Source organism: Styela clava, chromosome 13, assembly GCF_964204865.1.
Source record: "Styela clava chromosome 13, kaStyClav1.hap1.2, whole genome shotgun sequence".
Classification (NCBI taxonomy): domain Eukaryota; kingdom Metazoa; phylum Chordata; class Ascidiacea; order Stolidobranchia; family Styelidae; genus Styela; species Styela clava.
The window spans coordinates 19,333,917-19,349,113 of record NC_135262.1 but is presented as its reverse complement, the minus strand read 5'-3'; the positions used below and the strand labels follow the sequence as shown (position 1 = coordinate 19,349,113).

The window sequence follows — 15,197 nt, the reverse complement described above, 5'->3', positions numbered from 1 at the left end:
AAAGTTGAATTGTGTTCTCATGTTGTTGCAATATATTTTGAACCTACTTATGTTGGGAATTCTAAATTAAGCAAAATATTATTGTGTTCAAATTTGAATAAAGAAATTGTTTCTTTTTTATTAATGCTGTTGCAACTAAAGCCAGTGTAATAAGACCAGATCCCAATTTATTGTAAATTTGAGACATAACTTTCTAAAAAAAATAAAGTCTACCTTAAATTTCAAATGCCATTCACTTATTAATCTCTTGCATATCACCATTATTGCAATTTATACAAATCAACTTATGTAAAATTTCATTTTTAATAAAAATAAAAAATATCATTATTATTGTTGAGTGTTCGAGGGGTGCGAGTTTGACATCATCTGGTCTACCGTGCTGAGAATGCATCCAAATGATATCCAGGCTTCAGCCCCGATCATCTATTACAGTATTAAACAAATTCCACATCCAGTAGGGCATTTATGCAGAGTCCCAACAACTTGGGGGATCATTCCTTTTCCTAATTTTCAATTGTAATCTTCTTATGAAAACATGATTGGTACCTAGGGTACCTTGGCTTCAAGGGTGAAATTTTCTTTCTTGATAGCTGCTTTTTCCCTCCATATAGTTACATTCTTTTGTAGTTCATTACAATATACAGTACAATTTTATTTTGATTACTCTTACTTTGCAAAGTACTTCATTTCATAGATAGCTCTTAGGTATATAATCCTTTTCCTCTGGAAAGTTTATCTCCCAAATATCAGGCAAATCCTGCTCAGTGTATTCCAGTGCAATGACCAAATGAGAAAATCCAGTCTGCCATACCATCACTTTTGAAGTAGCTCCGTCTGATTTGTGTGACTGCGTAACAGAGCAGCTCAAATGCATAACAGATATACAAGCTAGTCTGTATTCAATCTATAAATGAGAAAAAGACTGTTGGGAAAACGCTAACACACAACGATATATTTAAACAAGTCAAAGCAACGCACAAGTATAAACCTGACGAAACGTGATACGCAACGAGTGTCCCCCTAAACAGCACAAAAAACGTAGCTGACAGCATCGGTCAACGGTCATGAAAGTTGGTAATGGACCCTAAAACCATCCTTTTCATTTTGTCGAATGCGGAAGTAACGGTAAACAGAACAGGTCAAAGGTCATAAATGCTGCTTACAATTGCAGATTTTTGCAGAACAGTAGAAGCCTGAGGGCGTGATGTGACAAACATATGCAATAATGGTTATGCCACCATTGATACCTTGTAAAGTCTTAGAAGATGCCACTCTGGCTAGAATTAACTTGTGGTACTACTAGACTAGCCCCGATGTTTTTTCGGAAAATGTTATTGATCACATTTGCGGGATCTAGTCAGCTAGTGGCAAACTCATTCTGTCATTCCACCTTATCGTCTTGCAGTTATTAGGATTTTGACCAGGTATGCAATAACTGAATAATGGTAATGCTGATATAAGTAATACCGGTATATGAGGATTGACAAAGTCAATAAACTAGCCCGTTATATCGTTATTGTCTGCTTTTATTTCGGTCATCTGTTCATGGGCTTTTCTCATTCACTGTCATTGTGTAAATACTGAAACTGTGAAATATAACTTTTAATTTAACTGACAGGAGTTTAAACTGGACGCAATTTTTAATAAGAATTATATGATCCACATTCAGTTGCTATAATTTTAAAGCAGAGCAAATTTTATTTAATATTTACTGACAAGCTTTTCTGACTATTGTAAAAATATTTAAGAAAATCAATTTTTGGTTTTAGAAGTGTCTGCTATGAACTGAAAATGTTTATTGTAATCAATACGTAACTGTTTAGTGTACAAATGCTGGAAAAGGTAGTTATGTTTTATACCTAGCCGATAAACACGCATGACTGTGCAGTTTGGCAATGCAAATAAAATTTGTTTACTTTGAGTTGTGCATATTTGTATAAGAACTTTACTGTTCAGATCAGTGAGAACATTCTGGTTAACTTTCAAAATCATAACTAAAAAGGATCAGCTTGGGTACTCTGGATTGTTTTTTCCAACCCAAATTGTGTAGTATTAAAGCAAAACGAAAATACTGCCAACTGTCATGGAGCAAGAGTTATGAAATAGTTGTGTACTCATGGTATGGGAATAAGTTTTGTCAGACTTATTTTTATAGCGAATAAAATAACATGCCTAGTGTGAGTTCTAATCTATCACATATTAATTAACTATTACGAAGTTTTGATAAACTTCGTTTTCCAAGATTGAGCATGTGTATAATAGCATACTATGCTTCATACCATTCAGTGGTTATTTGTAAAATGTGTATTTGGGTTATTTTTTACACTCGACAAAGGAATGTATGACGAATAATGCAAAAATTTTCATTAGTTTCATTATTTTAAAGTAGTAACTTGATTTCATTACTTTTTGACCATGTATAAAAATCATCGAATCAAGCACATTTTTGTAGACTTGTTAGTAATACTTAACTTCTTTGATCTTTGTCGTGCTACGGACATATAACTTGAACCTTTGTTTAGTTCATGTATGATAGAGTTAATATAGGGCAGGGTTGCATAGATCGCTTTTGTCCCACTTATTATGTGATTTACCCCAATTTGTGTAATATCTCATATCAAGATATTTTGATATGATGTTCTATTGAAAATGTGTTTTGTCTGTTATTTTTCTATCCATACGTTGGTTTGAATAATTTACCGTTGGAAAATTTGACTCATCACTGCGAATTCCACTTTTCAGTTCTATTATTGATAAATTTAGTTTCACTGCTCAAAAATGGCACTTCCGCAAACATATCGTAAAGTAATGGTGACCACTTTAACAACAAATTTTCGAAAAGCAATTGAGTTCCAAACATGCCAGATTCCAAAGTTATCAGCAAATTCAGTTCTGGTACGAAATCGATATGTTGGTATTAATGCATCTGATGTGAATTTCACTGCTGGCAAGTATACCCCAGGTGCTGCACTGCCTCTTGAAATAGGATTTGAGGCAGTAGGGGAAATTGTGGCTGCCGGGGATAAGTGCAAGGAGCTGATTGGTACTGCAGTGGCTCACATGTCTGGTGGGGCATTTTGTGAATATCAGAAGCTTCAATCATCAAGAATTTTTCGGATTCCAGAACCAAAGCCGGAATATCTTCCTTTGTTAGTGAGTGGAATCACAGCAAAACTAGCTCTTGAGATGAAAGCACAACTGAAAGAAGGTGAAACCGTAAGTTCCATGTAATTTTTTCATCACTTATGTAAACTTTAGTGGTTGAAAACATCTGAGAGAGATATGAACATTAAGTTGGCTGAAACTTTGAACAAATTCCAAGGTGTGTGCTTTAGCAGATACAAACCATATTTCTTTAATATCGAAGGTTCTTGTGACTGCGGCTGCTGGAGGAACAGGTCAATTTGCAGTTCAACTTGCCAAACTAGCAGGTTGCCGCGTCATTGGAACATGTTCTACTGATAAAAAAGTGGAATTTCTTAAATCTATTGGATGTGATAGAGCTATCAATACTTCGAAAGAGGTAAGGTTTATTTTAGTGTCAGATTTCCAGTTGTTATTATGGAAACTTGTTATTATGGAAACAACCAGATGTGAAGGAAGGATTCATGATTGAATATTCTTTTTGTTTTGTAAATTTGTTTGAAGCATGTAATCAAGGTGTGATGTATTTTCATTAAGGATCTGAAGCTTGTTTTGAAAGATGAATTTTCAAAAGGTGTGGATGTTATTTATGAATCCATTGGAGGACAAACATTTGATACCTGTGTAAATGCAATGAAACTTGGTGGACGACTGATCGTGATTGGGTATATATCAGGATATCAAGATGGTACAATTTCCAGCACATCTGGAAGGTAAATAAGTTATATTTTCAGAACTAACAAATTCCTATTTTTGTGATTTGTAACATAATGTGCAGATATACAAACATGGTTCCCAGTTCTGTGATGTAGACTGGGACCATGTTATGAAAGTTCACCTGATTTTCTTTAGTTTTGAGAATTGTCTAGGTGTATCCATGCTTTCTCTTGTCTGATTGGACCTCTCTCCATATTTCATAAGAAGTTAGGTTTTTTAATTATATGCCAGTTTTTAGCCAGTAGTTGTATAGTCGGCCATCTGGTGACATGAACGACTCTTGAACTTTTATAACATAGGTTTTGCAGAAGTGTAGACGTAATAGAGGCATCATCAAAGTCAAAAGGAGACACTGACATGACTAGACATGTCAGCTAACCAGGGCTCGCACACAAGCAAAGCTCGAGGTGTAATTGTCGCTATTAAGAATATGCCCATGTGATATATAAACTTATGTCGTTTTCTATCCATCTTTTTTAAACTTATATTACTTTAACAGAGCTGCTGCTGCATTACCTATTAAGCTATTGATGAAAAGTGCCAGTGTTAACGGCTTCTTTCTTATGCACTATCCACAAAAATGGAAGAGCACATTTGATGAACTTGTAGAAATTCACTCAAAAGGGGAAGCAAAGAGTTTTGTGGATAATGGTATGAATAGAACTGAAGGAAAATTGGAAGGTATCGAGTCAATTCCTGATGCTGTTGATTATATGTATTCTCGAAAAAGTATAGGAAAAGTATTTGTTGATATGTTTCCAGATTTAACTGCAAAATTGTGAAGTTTATTTAGGCCATCTGGAGTGTTAAACATTCGAATGAGATTTATGATATTTACTTTGAGTTTGATAGTTATAAATCAGGGGTTGTAAACCGTCAAATGACAGGGTTAAATATTTTATTTTTCATCCTGAAAATGAATAATATGGATTCTATTTTAAATTAATTTAACCACATCAATGGGAAAACATGCTCCAGCATCTTTTTTGCAATCATTATAATCCTGGGTTGGTACTTTTGAGCTTTACATATGCAGCATTTATATCAGATCAGGATCGAGGCAATATTGATTGACACACGATTTCATGAAGTGGCTATTACATTTCTGGTCACTGAAAGTCTGAAATGTTAGTACGTTTAGGATAGAATTTATATATTTATCCCTGGGGGGAGAAAAAACCAAGGCCTCTCATCCGGTTACCAGTCCATGGGTATGTCGGTTATAGGATTAGTTAGTCAGTTATTTGTTTCAGATGCATTGTCAGTTATTTGCTTCGGACTTTTCAACGACCTTTTTGTGACCCGTACGTAGGTCGTTAATTCGATATCTCTGCTAAAAACGTTACAATTATTAGCGCTAATGACTGACATGGGATTTTACTGTGGTTCAAAGCATAATACACATACAGGTACTAGTAATACTGATCTATTTCTGGACATCACGGTGTCATCTATTTACGTAATTATTGGAACTAAACTTTACAATTGAATTGTTGATTTGTTAAATTATTTCTGCAATCAGGTTATTAATTGCTCTCATTATATTTTTTTCCCTAAATTAAATATTCTTATGCATTTATAAGTGTCGTATGTCAGCCACATTAGTCGGTAGTGGGGATGGTTACATGGTCCCAATCTCCAATTGAATGACCTCTGTGGAGGTTATTATTGACCTGTCATATAAACAGCAGCAGGTTCGATATTTAGAATTAGGACAGCTACACAAGGCCGGCCATCTCCCGTTGTGACGTTTCGATCGTTGTTTACCGTTCAATTCTGTCGTAGCTCTCGACGGCTCGTTCGAAACATGCACTGACTTGTACTTGTAAAATACATTTCATACATTGCTCTTTTCTTCTTAGTGAGGTATTGATGAAACATGTTTCTCATTGTGTGTGACAACTGATCGAACTCAATTAGAGTGATAGATTCCATGTACTCGTATTCAGTAATTTGTGGAGAATTCATTATAGGGGGAAAATGAGTCCCCCTATCTGCTTGCCTTACCCCCGTAAAACACTTCATTCTCAACTCTCAAATGGAAGCCGTAATCACGTCATGAATCGGTCGAAACGAAGACTCGCTTGTGCTAAAACATCAAGAAATGGGCAAATGACCCATTCATTGAATTTACATAGATATATATATACTCTCGACACAAAGGGTTGATTGACGCGATAAATTTCAGTCACATTCCAAATCGCTACGCCATTACAAAAAGTCATATACAATTCGTCGTTGTATTCATTTAAATAACTTTCAAGTATTCGAGATTCGATTCTGAAATCATCAGGTATTCGAAAATGCCCATCCCTAGTAATCAGCACCTGGACAGCTCGTCTTGGTCTCTGGAGCGTTGCCTTCGATGGACTTTCGTTGGTGTGGGTTCGAATGCTTCAATGGGCGCTTGCTCTTTTCCGTCTCACGTATTGCAGCGTAGATAAATCTTGTCAATATTGTAGCCAACGTTTTGTCGCTTGTTCGAACATACGATGTCTTCATATTGTCCTAATCTTAGCGTTACTTTTTAGAGTTACCAATTAAATACGTGCGAGAGGTCAAATTCCAGTTGGTTCATTTTCTTTCTGAAGGTTTATATTCAGCGACAAGTATCACACCTTTTATATTCAACCGAATTATTTTATCTTTTGCAATTCAACAAAGGGTATTCGTTTATATCAGAATAGACAGTCCTATTTTTAAAAATAATTTTGTTCCCATACCCGACATGGACTGGTAACCGGACGAGGAGGCGTAGTTCGCCATATGATTGAGCCGTCTTATCGGTCCCCCGATGAGGTACTTTCGGTCCCACCGGTAATCACCGAGGGTAATAAGCACCGTTGCAGTTGCGTTAAATCTATTGATTTGTCTTAGAAAATCCTGATACAAATCAACAAAAATATTTCTCGGCAGTGATGATCTGTGATATGAAAATTATTCTCATCCTACTGAGCTTTGAATTTCCTCAACGAATCGTTGTTTTGTTTGCTGTAGACCAGAAAAAGTTACTTTTTATAAGGTGATCAATTTCCTACGTTATCAAGCACGTCATTGACACTTATTGTTTAAAAAAATCTAAGGTAGCCTACTTTAATATATACAAAATTGTTTTTGTAGTACTTGGGTTTATTCTCAAATGTCTTTATGTAAGAATACAAAATATACGACAGTAAGTGAATGACAAAACATATTGACGGTAGAACAAAACACACATGCAATTAAATACGTCATAGGCCTACTGTTTTAATGAATATTTCGACGCATTTTCAACAAATAAGTCAAATAGAAACGAAATACACATTTAATTAACCAATTCTGCAATATTGTGTTTTTAAAATACCCCAGAAGAAATGATGAAGGGAACTTTTATCATTTTCATGTTGTAATTTCTTAAACAGTCAGACTATTGATCTTCTTCGTAGTCATCTCCGTCTTCATCGAATTCTTCGTCATCGTCCGCCGTTGCATCTTGGTATTGTTGGTATTCACTGATCAAATCATTCATGTTACTTTCGGCTTCAGTAAATTCCATTTCATCCATACCTTCCCCTGTATACCTAAATAGGCCAAATCGAATTGACAAGAGTTTCACAATGAAGGGTTACCTATTATGTGCGACAAGACTTGTCTATTTTGATTCATCTAGTGACGAAATACGTACGCATGGATAATGATAACAGCTTGCATCATCATTGAGTGTGAGTAATATAGTTTCTAACAGAAAATTAAGGCTAAAAATATAGGGAACACTAGGGCTAAAACTAAGTGGTAGGGTATCAAATCTTTCACAGTAGGTCTACCATTAAATTGCAAACACAGTGCGCAATTTTTAGTAACGACGCCACACATATTAGTTGAAGGCCAGTGGTTGAAAAAAGAGTTGATTTTTTCACCTCAACAAGAAAAATACCAGCGACAACATATTAACAAAACGATTCACTGATCGATTTTGTGTCGAATAAGAAAATTCACATTCTCGACTTGACATCCCCAAATATAAGGTTGATCATCTTAACAACGATAAGACAAAAGTCGATTAAGAGCGCGATGTCGGCAATAATCTGCTCACTGACGATTGTGAGATCTGCCATTTTCAGAGCACATGTGCAACATCCTTGTAGTAAGGTAGGCTACTAAAAAGCAAAAATGACTAAATACAGGCTTGATGAGGAGGTTCGCTATAGATGATTCTTGCTGTTATTTTTCGTACATTTTATATTCATGCTTACATCTAGTTCCTAAAATACTGCATTGTAGTTTACTCACCAATGAAGGAAAGCCTTTCTTCTAAACATAGCAGTGAATTGTTCTGATATTCTTTTGAACAGTTCTTGAATTGCTGTGCTATTTCCAAGGAAAGTAGCAGCCATTTTCAGTCCACGGGGAGGCACATCGCATACTGCGACCTGTAACAAAAACGATCTCACTCATGTCGAAAGAGAGTACCAAATATTGCATACAATTAGCAAATAGATTGCAATAAGTCTCTTTATTTGTTTGCAATTTTGCTGCAAGATGATTGTATGATATAACAAAACTCAATTTATGGAGTCACCTTTACGTTGTTTGGAATCCATTCAACAAAATAACTGCTATTTTTATTTTGTACGAGAAGCATTTGTTCATCAACTTCTTTCATCGACATTGGTCCCCTGAACACTGCTGCAACTGTGAGATATCGTCCAAATCGAGGATCGCATGCAGCCATCATGTTCTGAAATTTCAAGCTCACACTAAATTGTTACTCCCGTTGCACAAATAGCTACAGTTAAATTTCATTCAACATTTTACATACAGTTCATATGTCCACACCACTATATTTCAATACAACTGTTAAATGCAAAGTCACTCTTGATATCGAGTCACGTGTTATTCAATATGGACTTGTGTACATTTTAGCAAAAAAGGATTTACAAAAAAAAAATATGTATATAAATAGGCCATAAAAATAATTTCAACTAAAATTCATTTCTTGTTGGTTTTGCTATCTGACGAATACTTCACGACCTGAGAATATTACTCCTATTCATTAGCTGAACTGTGAACTTTTCTAGTCGAGGTTGAGTAACACTCACTTGACTCCAAAGAACTTGAGCATCGAAATTTATAACAAAAGCAATACATACCTTTGCATCAAACATTTGTTGTGTGAGCTCAGGAACTGTAACAGCGCGATATTGTTGACTACCTCGACTGGTGAGTGGAGCAAATCCTGGCATAAAAAAGTGGAGCCGAGGAAAGGGCACCATGTTCACTGCCAGTTTTCTTAAATCAGCGTTGAGTTGGCCTGAAGAAAATCAACTGAGTAAAAATATTTATGCAAATTCGCTCAAAGAGAAGTCAACTAAGAAGCAAATTGCAGGATGTTTGCGATTACTGTTAGCCATAAGCTAATTGATCAGCCAATCATTAATTATATTTATAAATATTTTATACATTTGACCCGAACGAAATCATTAGAATCAACTCAACTGCAACTCGAATAGAGTTTTACAAAGTTTTGAAGATTTTTCCACTGATTACTCTCGTACGAAATCAAAAACAAATTCATTTATTGGATATTTGGGTGGGGCTAAATCTATTGTTTAATTGATTTAACGTCCAGACAAAGAGTGTGATTCAGATCAATTCCGCATATATGAATTTGACCGATCGGTCGGTAATTCAAGCGACAACTGTTTTGTTTGCGAAGACTTATCCACAACCCGACGAAATCTCTTGGCTTTTAAGAAGACCCCGTTTAAAATCAAATCCGACTGAAAGGTTTTTTCATCGATCCGATTCATTAGTCACTTTTACCACTTTTTGCAAGGAGCACTAAGTTCGCTTGAATAAGCTAAGACAATAAGCAATGACAAGCGTTGGATAATGGGGATCGTAAAACATTACTTTGCTGTATAGCACATTGGACAAGTCAGAGCTTCAGATTGTTCCGTCCTCTGTTGTACTCTCGCCCTTCTATAAGAAAATGAATTGACTTATTGTATGAACCGAATCATGCTGAACAGATAAATTAAGCAATTGTCCTTCAGATCTTCACTACGTTATTACCATTTTATTCACCTTTGAACCTATGGATCGTTTTTTTATCATGTTGTTGTTAGTTTTTTCTTTTTGTTGTTAAAAATTGCATTTCTGTGTAACTAATAGACCCATTGCTTTGGCATTTCCAGTGGTTGAAGATTGTTGTTGTGGCTATAGGGCTATTTATTTCAATAATTTATGTTGGCTTCTTGGGCTGTGTGTGCGTGTTGATGTCATCAAGTTAAATTATTGCGCACTTGTGGTGATTCCGCGGTTCTTGATTAGGTGGTCAGTAGAAGGACTACGGTATTGCTGTAACTTACGAATTATTTTTTTATTTCGCCAAGAAGTCTGTGCCATATTTATTCCTACCTAGTCTCTATTGGCTATATCACGGTACAGCTTTAAGAAATAAACTCAGTTGGATCACACCTTTTTGATTTAACGATATTTGACATTTACGTGGCATCTACATACATCGAGTGATAGAAAATGAATGAAGCTTTTTTGTCCCATATTTGTCAATATACCTGGAAATCTCAGAGAAGTTGTGATTCCACTCATGGTGATGGAAACGAGATGATTCAGATCTCCGTAAGTAGGTGTGGAAAGTTTCAGTGTTCTAAAACAAATATCGTACAACGCTTCATTGTCAATACAGAATGTTTCATCTGTGTTTTCGACAAGTTGATGCACTGATAGAGTAGCGTTGTACGGTTCAACAACCGTGTCAGAAACCTTAAGATAAAAAATAAATAAAGATGAAGAATTATTTCAGATATGCACGTATGTAATATGATAGTTAGAGGGAATATGCTAATACTTCGTTCACCATTTAGATACATTTGAAACTGCCCTCATGAAATACAATGCTTTATTCTTGCATTATTATATAGACTCGACGAACTAGTCACCAAATTAGAAATTGTTGTGTTGAACGAGAACAGCCGTTACAGAACTTTCAAATTGCCATATGTTATCCATTGTTTAACTCAAATTTCACATCTTTGGCCATCAAGTATAAATCATATTTGAAGTATGTATTTACGACAAGCATACCAAAGATTTATACATGATAACTGGTAAATGGATGTGTTGCAATACGTCTAGAAATTTTATTCCCAATACGCGGTATTGATCTAATATTATTCCCCAGAGTCCAGAATCTGCCGTCGCCGCTGTTTTGTTTCCCAATTGAGAAGCTATAATGTTGGCGCTTCACAAGAATTTTTGTATGGTAGCAAAGAATAGGAACAAAATAATAGGCCCGTAAGACATGACATTTTTTTTTCAATTGAAAGTTATGTATATTTCATGTATATAACTGCTTCATCTTCGCTGATTAAAGATTTTGATCCTTTTAAATATATTAGCTATCAGCAGATGCATGTACAGAGCATTTCTGAAGGGACAGTGTGAAAAGCCCTATTAGAAATTTCCTTCTATTTTCCAAAATTTGGGAAACTTTGTTAACTGACGCTCACAGTTCCTACAGTACAGAGAGACCTAAAACGAATAAGATTTGGTCATCCCAGAAAAGGCCAAACCAAGCTTATATATATATACTTATACACGTATATATATATTTATTACATAAACTCATTGTAAAGAAAACGTGGTTTTAGTGACCATACATTACCTTTGGTGATGGTACAACGCTGAAACTGTTCATAATTCGGTCTGGATATTCTTCTCGTACTTTGCTAATAAGAAGAGTACCCATTCCCGATCCAGTTCCGCCACCAAGAGAATGGGTAAGCTGGAATCCTTGAAGGCAGTCGCACCCTTCACATTCTCTCCGAACAACATCCATAACTTGGTCAATCAACTCGGCCCCCTCTGTGTAATGACCTTTGGCCCAATTGTTACCGGCACCGGAATGACCGAAAACAAAATTATCAGGCCTGAAAAGATGACCATATGTCCCGCTCCGAACCGAGTCCATTGTCCCTGGCTCTAGATCCACAAGGATGGCTCGCGGAACGTATTTTCCTCCTGTAATTAGTAAAATGTGCTTTTAAAAGATGTCCAACAGTTAAAAATATGTTGATTTCATATATATATATTGTTCAAATCTATAGAAGAGTTGATATTTTAAATGGGGGAGATTCATAGCAAATCTTTGTTCCCGCGTGAGGTTTGTTCCCAAAATCAACAACCCTCAATGAAAAATTGAACCGACCAGCAGTTACGTGGACCACTCTGTGAAACTAAGGAGCCCAGCACCTCTTTTGCAAATATAAAGCCGCTCCGACATGCCAATATCAAAACCGGTTGTCACTGTAGTCATTTTTATTCAAAGGTATCACATATTCAACTTACGTGAGCCTTCATTAAAATATACGTTCACTCTTTCAAGTTGCATTTCATTGTCTCCGACGTACATTCCATCTTGCGTCAGACCGTGTTCGTCTGATATGACCTCCCAAAACTAAAATTGTAATTTCATGTAATTCATGTACTATGTTGATGGCAAGTATGAACTTTTGTGTTTGATTTCTAGAACAGAAATTAATTTTATTCTACAACGCATGTATAACTGTTTTGTTATTTATATTTCAATTTCGTAGCTTTATCAACCATCTTATGACTCAACGAGAATCACCCGGGGCTGGTTCTAGTTGGACTCACTAATTATGGGTTAAAAATCAATTCTAATGCATTCACATTGACTAACTTAGCTGGTAACATTGAGTTGAATCAGTTGGCGTGATGTAAAAGGGTCACATGTGTGCTGATTAACGATTTATATATGTATATATGCCCAGATAAAGATTGTAGGCAAACTGATACGACAACATAGTTGGATGAAGAAGCTAAGCATTCTTTCGATATAATAGGAATTACATGGTTACTCTCTTTTTTAATTTCAGTGATGTCATTTTGAATTTCCTAATTATTCCATTTTTCTTTTTGTACTATTTCACATGACTTTGCCACACCCACACTGTGGCGGTATATATCTACTACATGCAAACTTGCACGAGTCAAACAGATGGTCGAGCTGGCGGAGTATTCAATAAATGTAAAACAGCCTGATTTGTTACGTCATTAGTAATTCGAATGAAGATCAATACAGCTTGAATAATGGTATTTAATGTTGATCTTTCGATTAAATTTAATAATGTTCATCATCACGTTATTATCGGTAATAAAACGCAATTATTTATTTTTATCTCAGTTAGCAATACTCAACACAAAATTCATTTAATTATTCAGGAATTATTAGTATTCAACGAACTGATCTAAACGTGAACTTGGCAAAACTATATGCTTGTGTACATTAAATACTTTTTATTGCAATCTGCTTCTACTTATAACACAAAAAATGGGAATAAGAACAACCAAAGGACTGCCAACAACGAAATACCACTTCATCGCATGTACTTTTTTTAAAAATTAATGTAGAACATTTAGATTTAAAACTATAGATACTATAGAAAAATGCTAGAAACTCACCTTTGATCCTATTTGGTTACCACACTGGCCGGCTTGAACATGAACTATTTCTCGCATTTTGTTAGTACTTTATTAATTTTGACTTTAAATTAAACTGAAATAGTATTAAAATTAGTTCAATATCATTTATATTATTAAAGATAAGTGGAAAACAACACAACATAAGTGCTCAATAGTATTAATAGTACATTACTACAGCTACGATAAACGTAAGAGATCAAATCAGTACAGTACGTAGAATAAAAAATTTCAACAGTTCTGTGCTGCTGTGCAAGGCAAATCGCATAACGCGTCTCCGATACAACTGAATATTTCATGAAGCGTCGTGATTGGGTTTCTTATGCAACTGTGCTGTCGCCATCAGCATTACGTCATTCGGCTTGCGATGGTAAGTATATCGACCAGATAGATCTTCTTTGCCTGAAGACTGCATGTATGCATATAGACTCAGACATTTGTAGCTAGTTTCGATGTAGAGAAATACAATGAAATGTCGATTGGAACCATATATTCATATTTCCTATTTATATGTCGTTATGTTGTTTATATGCCGACACTCGTGCATCCTTAAATTTTATGGCAATACAAAAAATATGTTTGCAGTTATAAAATTTAAGATAAAAAATGAAATCGTGAACTTGAGATTACATACTTTTTTCCCTGCCAGTGTTTCCTTTTGGACAGTGCTAGAATGAAAAACGTGTTACTTGCGCCCATGCTATGACTACAATTTCCGAGAAGACTTTTTGTATTTCATTTTTTGCAACTCAACGATGTTTCGTATTTCGCTCATATGTTGAAAACAATTTTGTATACTTTGCCATAAAACTTTAAATATGTCTTTAAAAACTGACCTGGCCCATGCACTTGATGCAATGGTAATACTGTTTTGTTTTTATATTACAGATGAATTGTAAATTTTGAAGTTTGATGGTCAGCAAATCATACAAATGTTCGTTGTCCTGATTGTAAAAAATTGAGTTTTTGTAATGACGGATCCATCGGCAATAATATTGATGTTTTCATGTAATTGAAATTGTACAAAAGATTTGATGACAACTACAACCTGATTCTATCACAAAACGTAGTCATTTTATTGAACAGGATCTTTAAATCTATGAAATTTGATTCAAAACAAGAACAAATTATTAAATTTTGCAAATATTTAATTAAGACATGTGCTTTCGCTGAAACCCCTTCGCCAAATTCTGATACAAAGCGAAATTGGCGAAAACATATTGGTCATTGACCTCAGAAACTGGATGAATTTGTCGACAGTCAATTCAATGATACCCATAAACGCCCCAAGCGACTAAATAATGCCGTAGGAATAAAATAAATATATTTAACTGACGTTGTGTTTTAAATATGTTTAAGGCTCTTCCCAAAATTGGAAAAAGTGGCAACTGTATACTATTTTCCGGATGAGAACAGGGCTAAGTCACAATTTTGATTTTTGAGAAGAACGCAAAAAAAAAATTTTTAATTTCATTATTTTTGAATTTCTAGATACCTAGATATTCACACTTAGTAAAGACCTGAGCTCTGGTTATTTTGATGTGAATGAGAATATCTTTGTAATCAACATTTTTTGGGGGCATTTCCGCTTGATTCCTTTCTGATTTTTTACTCCCATAAAGGACCTTTGGCTCATTCTGTTTTCAACAAATTCTGAAATTTTTTGTATGGGATGCAAGGTAAAACAACTTGTTTTAAACAAGGTAACTTAGGTCTAAGTTGCACTGAACAAATTCTTAGGGATGTAAGTTTCGGACATTTCATTTCTGATGTCCATCATATTGGAACTTAGGCCTATTCTGTTCTTAATTTCTACAAAATATAATAGTTCT

General features: G+C 35.1%; 2 protein-coding genes across 2 annotated transcripts; one reads left to right on the top strand and one right to left on the bottom strand.

The window, feature by feature from the left end:
- Positions 1-2,722: 2,722 nt before the first annotated feature.
- Positions 2,723-5,419, top strand: LOC120332946 (prostaglandin reductase-3-like). Its single transcript, XM_039400296.2, has 4 exons — positions 2,723-3,216; positions 3,368-3,523; positions 3,682-3,857; positions 4,361-5,419. Exons 1-4 carry the CDS (start codon positions 2,779-2,781, stop codon positions 4,641-4,643), a joined length of 1,053 nt encoding a protein of 350 aa, XP_039256230.2. The 5' UTR covers positions 2,723-2,778; the 3' UTR covers positions 4,644-5,419.
- A 1,532-nt stretch (positions 5,420-6,951) lies between these two features.
- Positions 6,952-13,446, bottom strand: LOC120332357 (tubulin beta-1 chain-like). The gene is made up of 8 exons (XM_039399585.2): positions 13,348-13,446; positions 12,211-12,319; positions 11,528-11,883; positions 10,419-10,626; positions 8,991-9,151; positions 8,420-8,578; positions 8,131-8,270; positions 6,952-7,421 (listed from the first exon to the last, which is right to left on the bottom strand). Exons 1-8 carry the CDS (start codon positions 13,402-13,404, stop codon positions 7,268-7,270), a joined length of 1,344 nt encoding a protein of 447 aa, XP_039255519.1. The 5' UTR covers positions 13,405-13,446; the 3' UTR covers positions 6,952-7,267.
- Positions 13,447-15,197: the final 1,751 nt, after the last annotated feature.

Coding starts and splice junctions, on each gene's coding strand:
- LOC120332946 (XM_039400296.2), top strand. CDS start 2,779: ATGGCACTTCCGCAAACATATCGTAAAGTAATGGTGACCACTTTAACA. Junction 3,217..3,367: donor AACTGAAAGAAGGTGAAACC/GTAAGTTCCATG, acceptor TTAATATCGAAG/GTTCTTGTGACTGCGGCTGC. Junction 3,858..4,360: donor ATTTCCAGCACATCTGGAAG/GTAAATAAGTTA, acceptor TTACTTTAACAG/AGCTGCTGCTGCATTACCTA.
- LOC120332357 (XM_039399585.2), bottom strand. CDS start 13,404: ATGCGAGAAATAGTTCATGTTCAAGCCGGCCAGTGTGGTAACCAAATA. Junction 12,320..13,347: donor GTAACCAAATAGGATCAAAG/GTGAGTTTCTAG, acceptor TTACAATTTTAG/TTTTGGGAGGTCATATCAGA. Junction 8,271..8,419: donor GGATTCCAAACAACGTAAAG/GTGACTCCATAA, acceptor TTTTTGTTACAG/GTCGCAGTATGCGATGTGCC.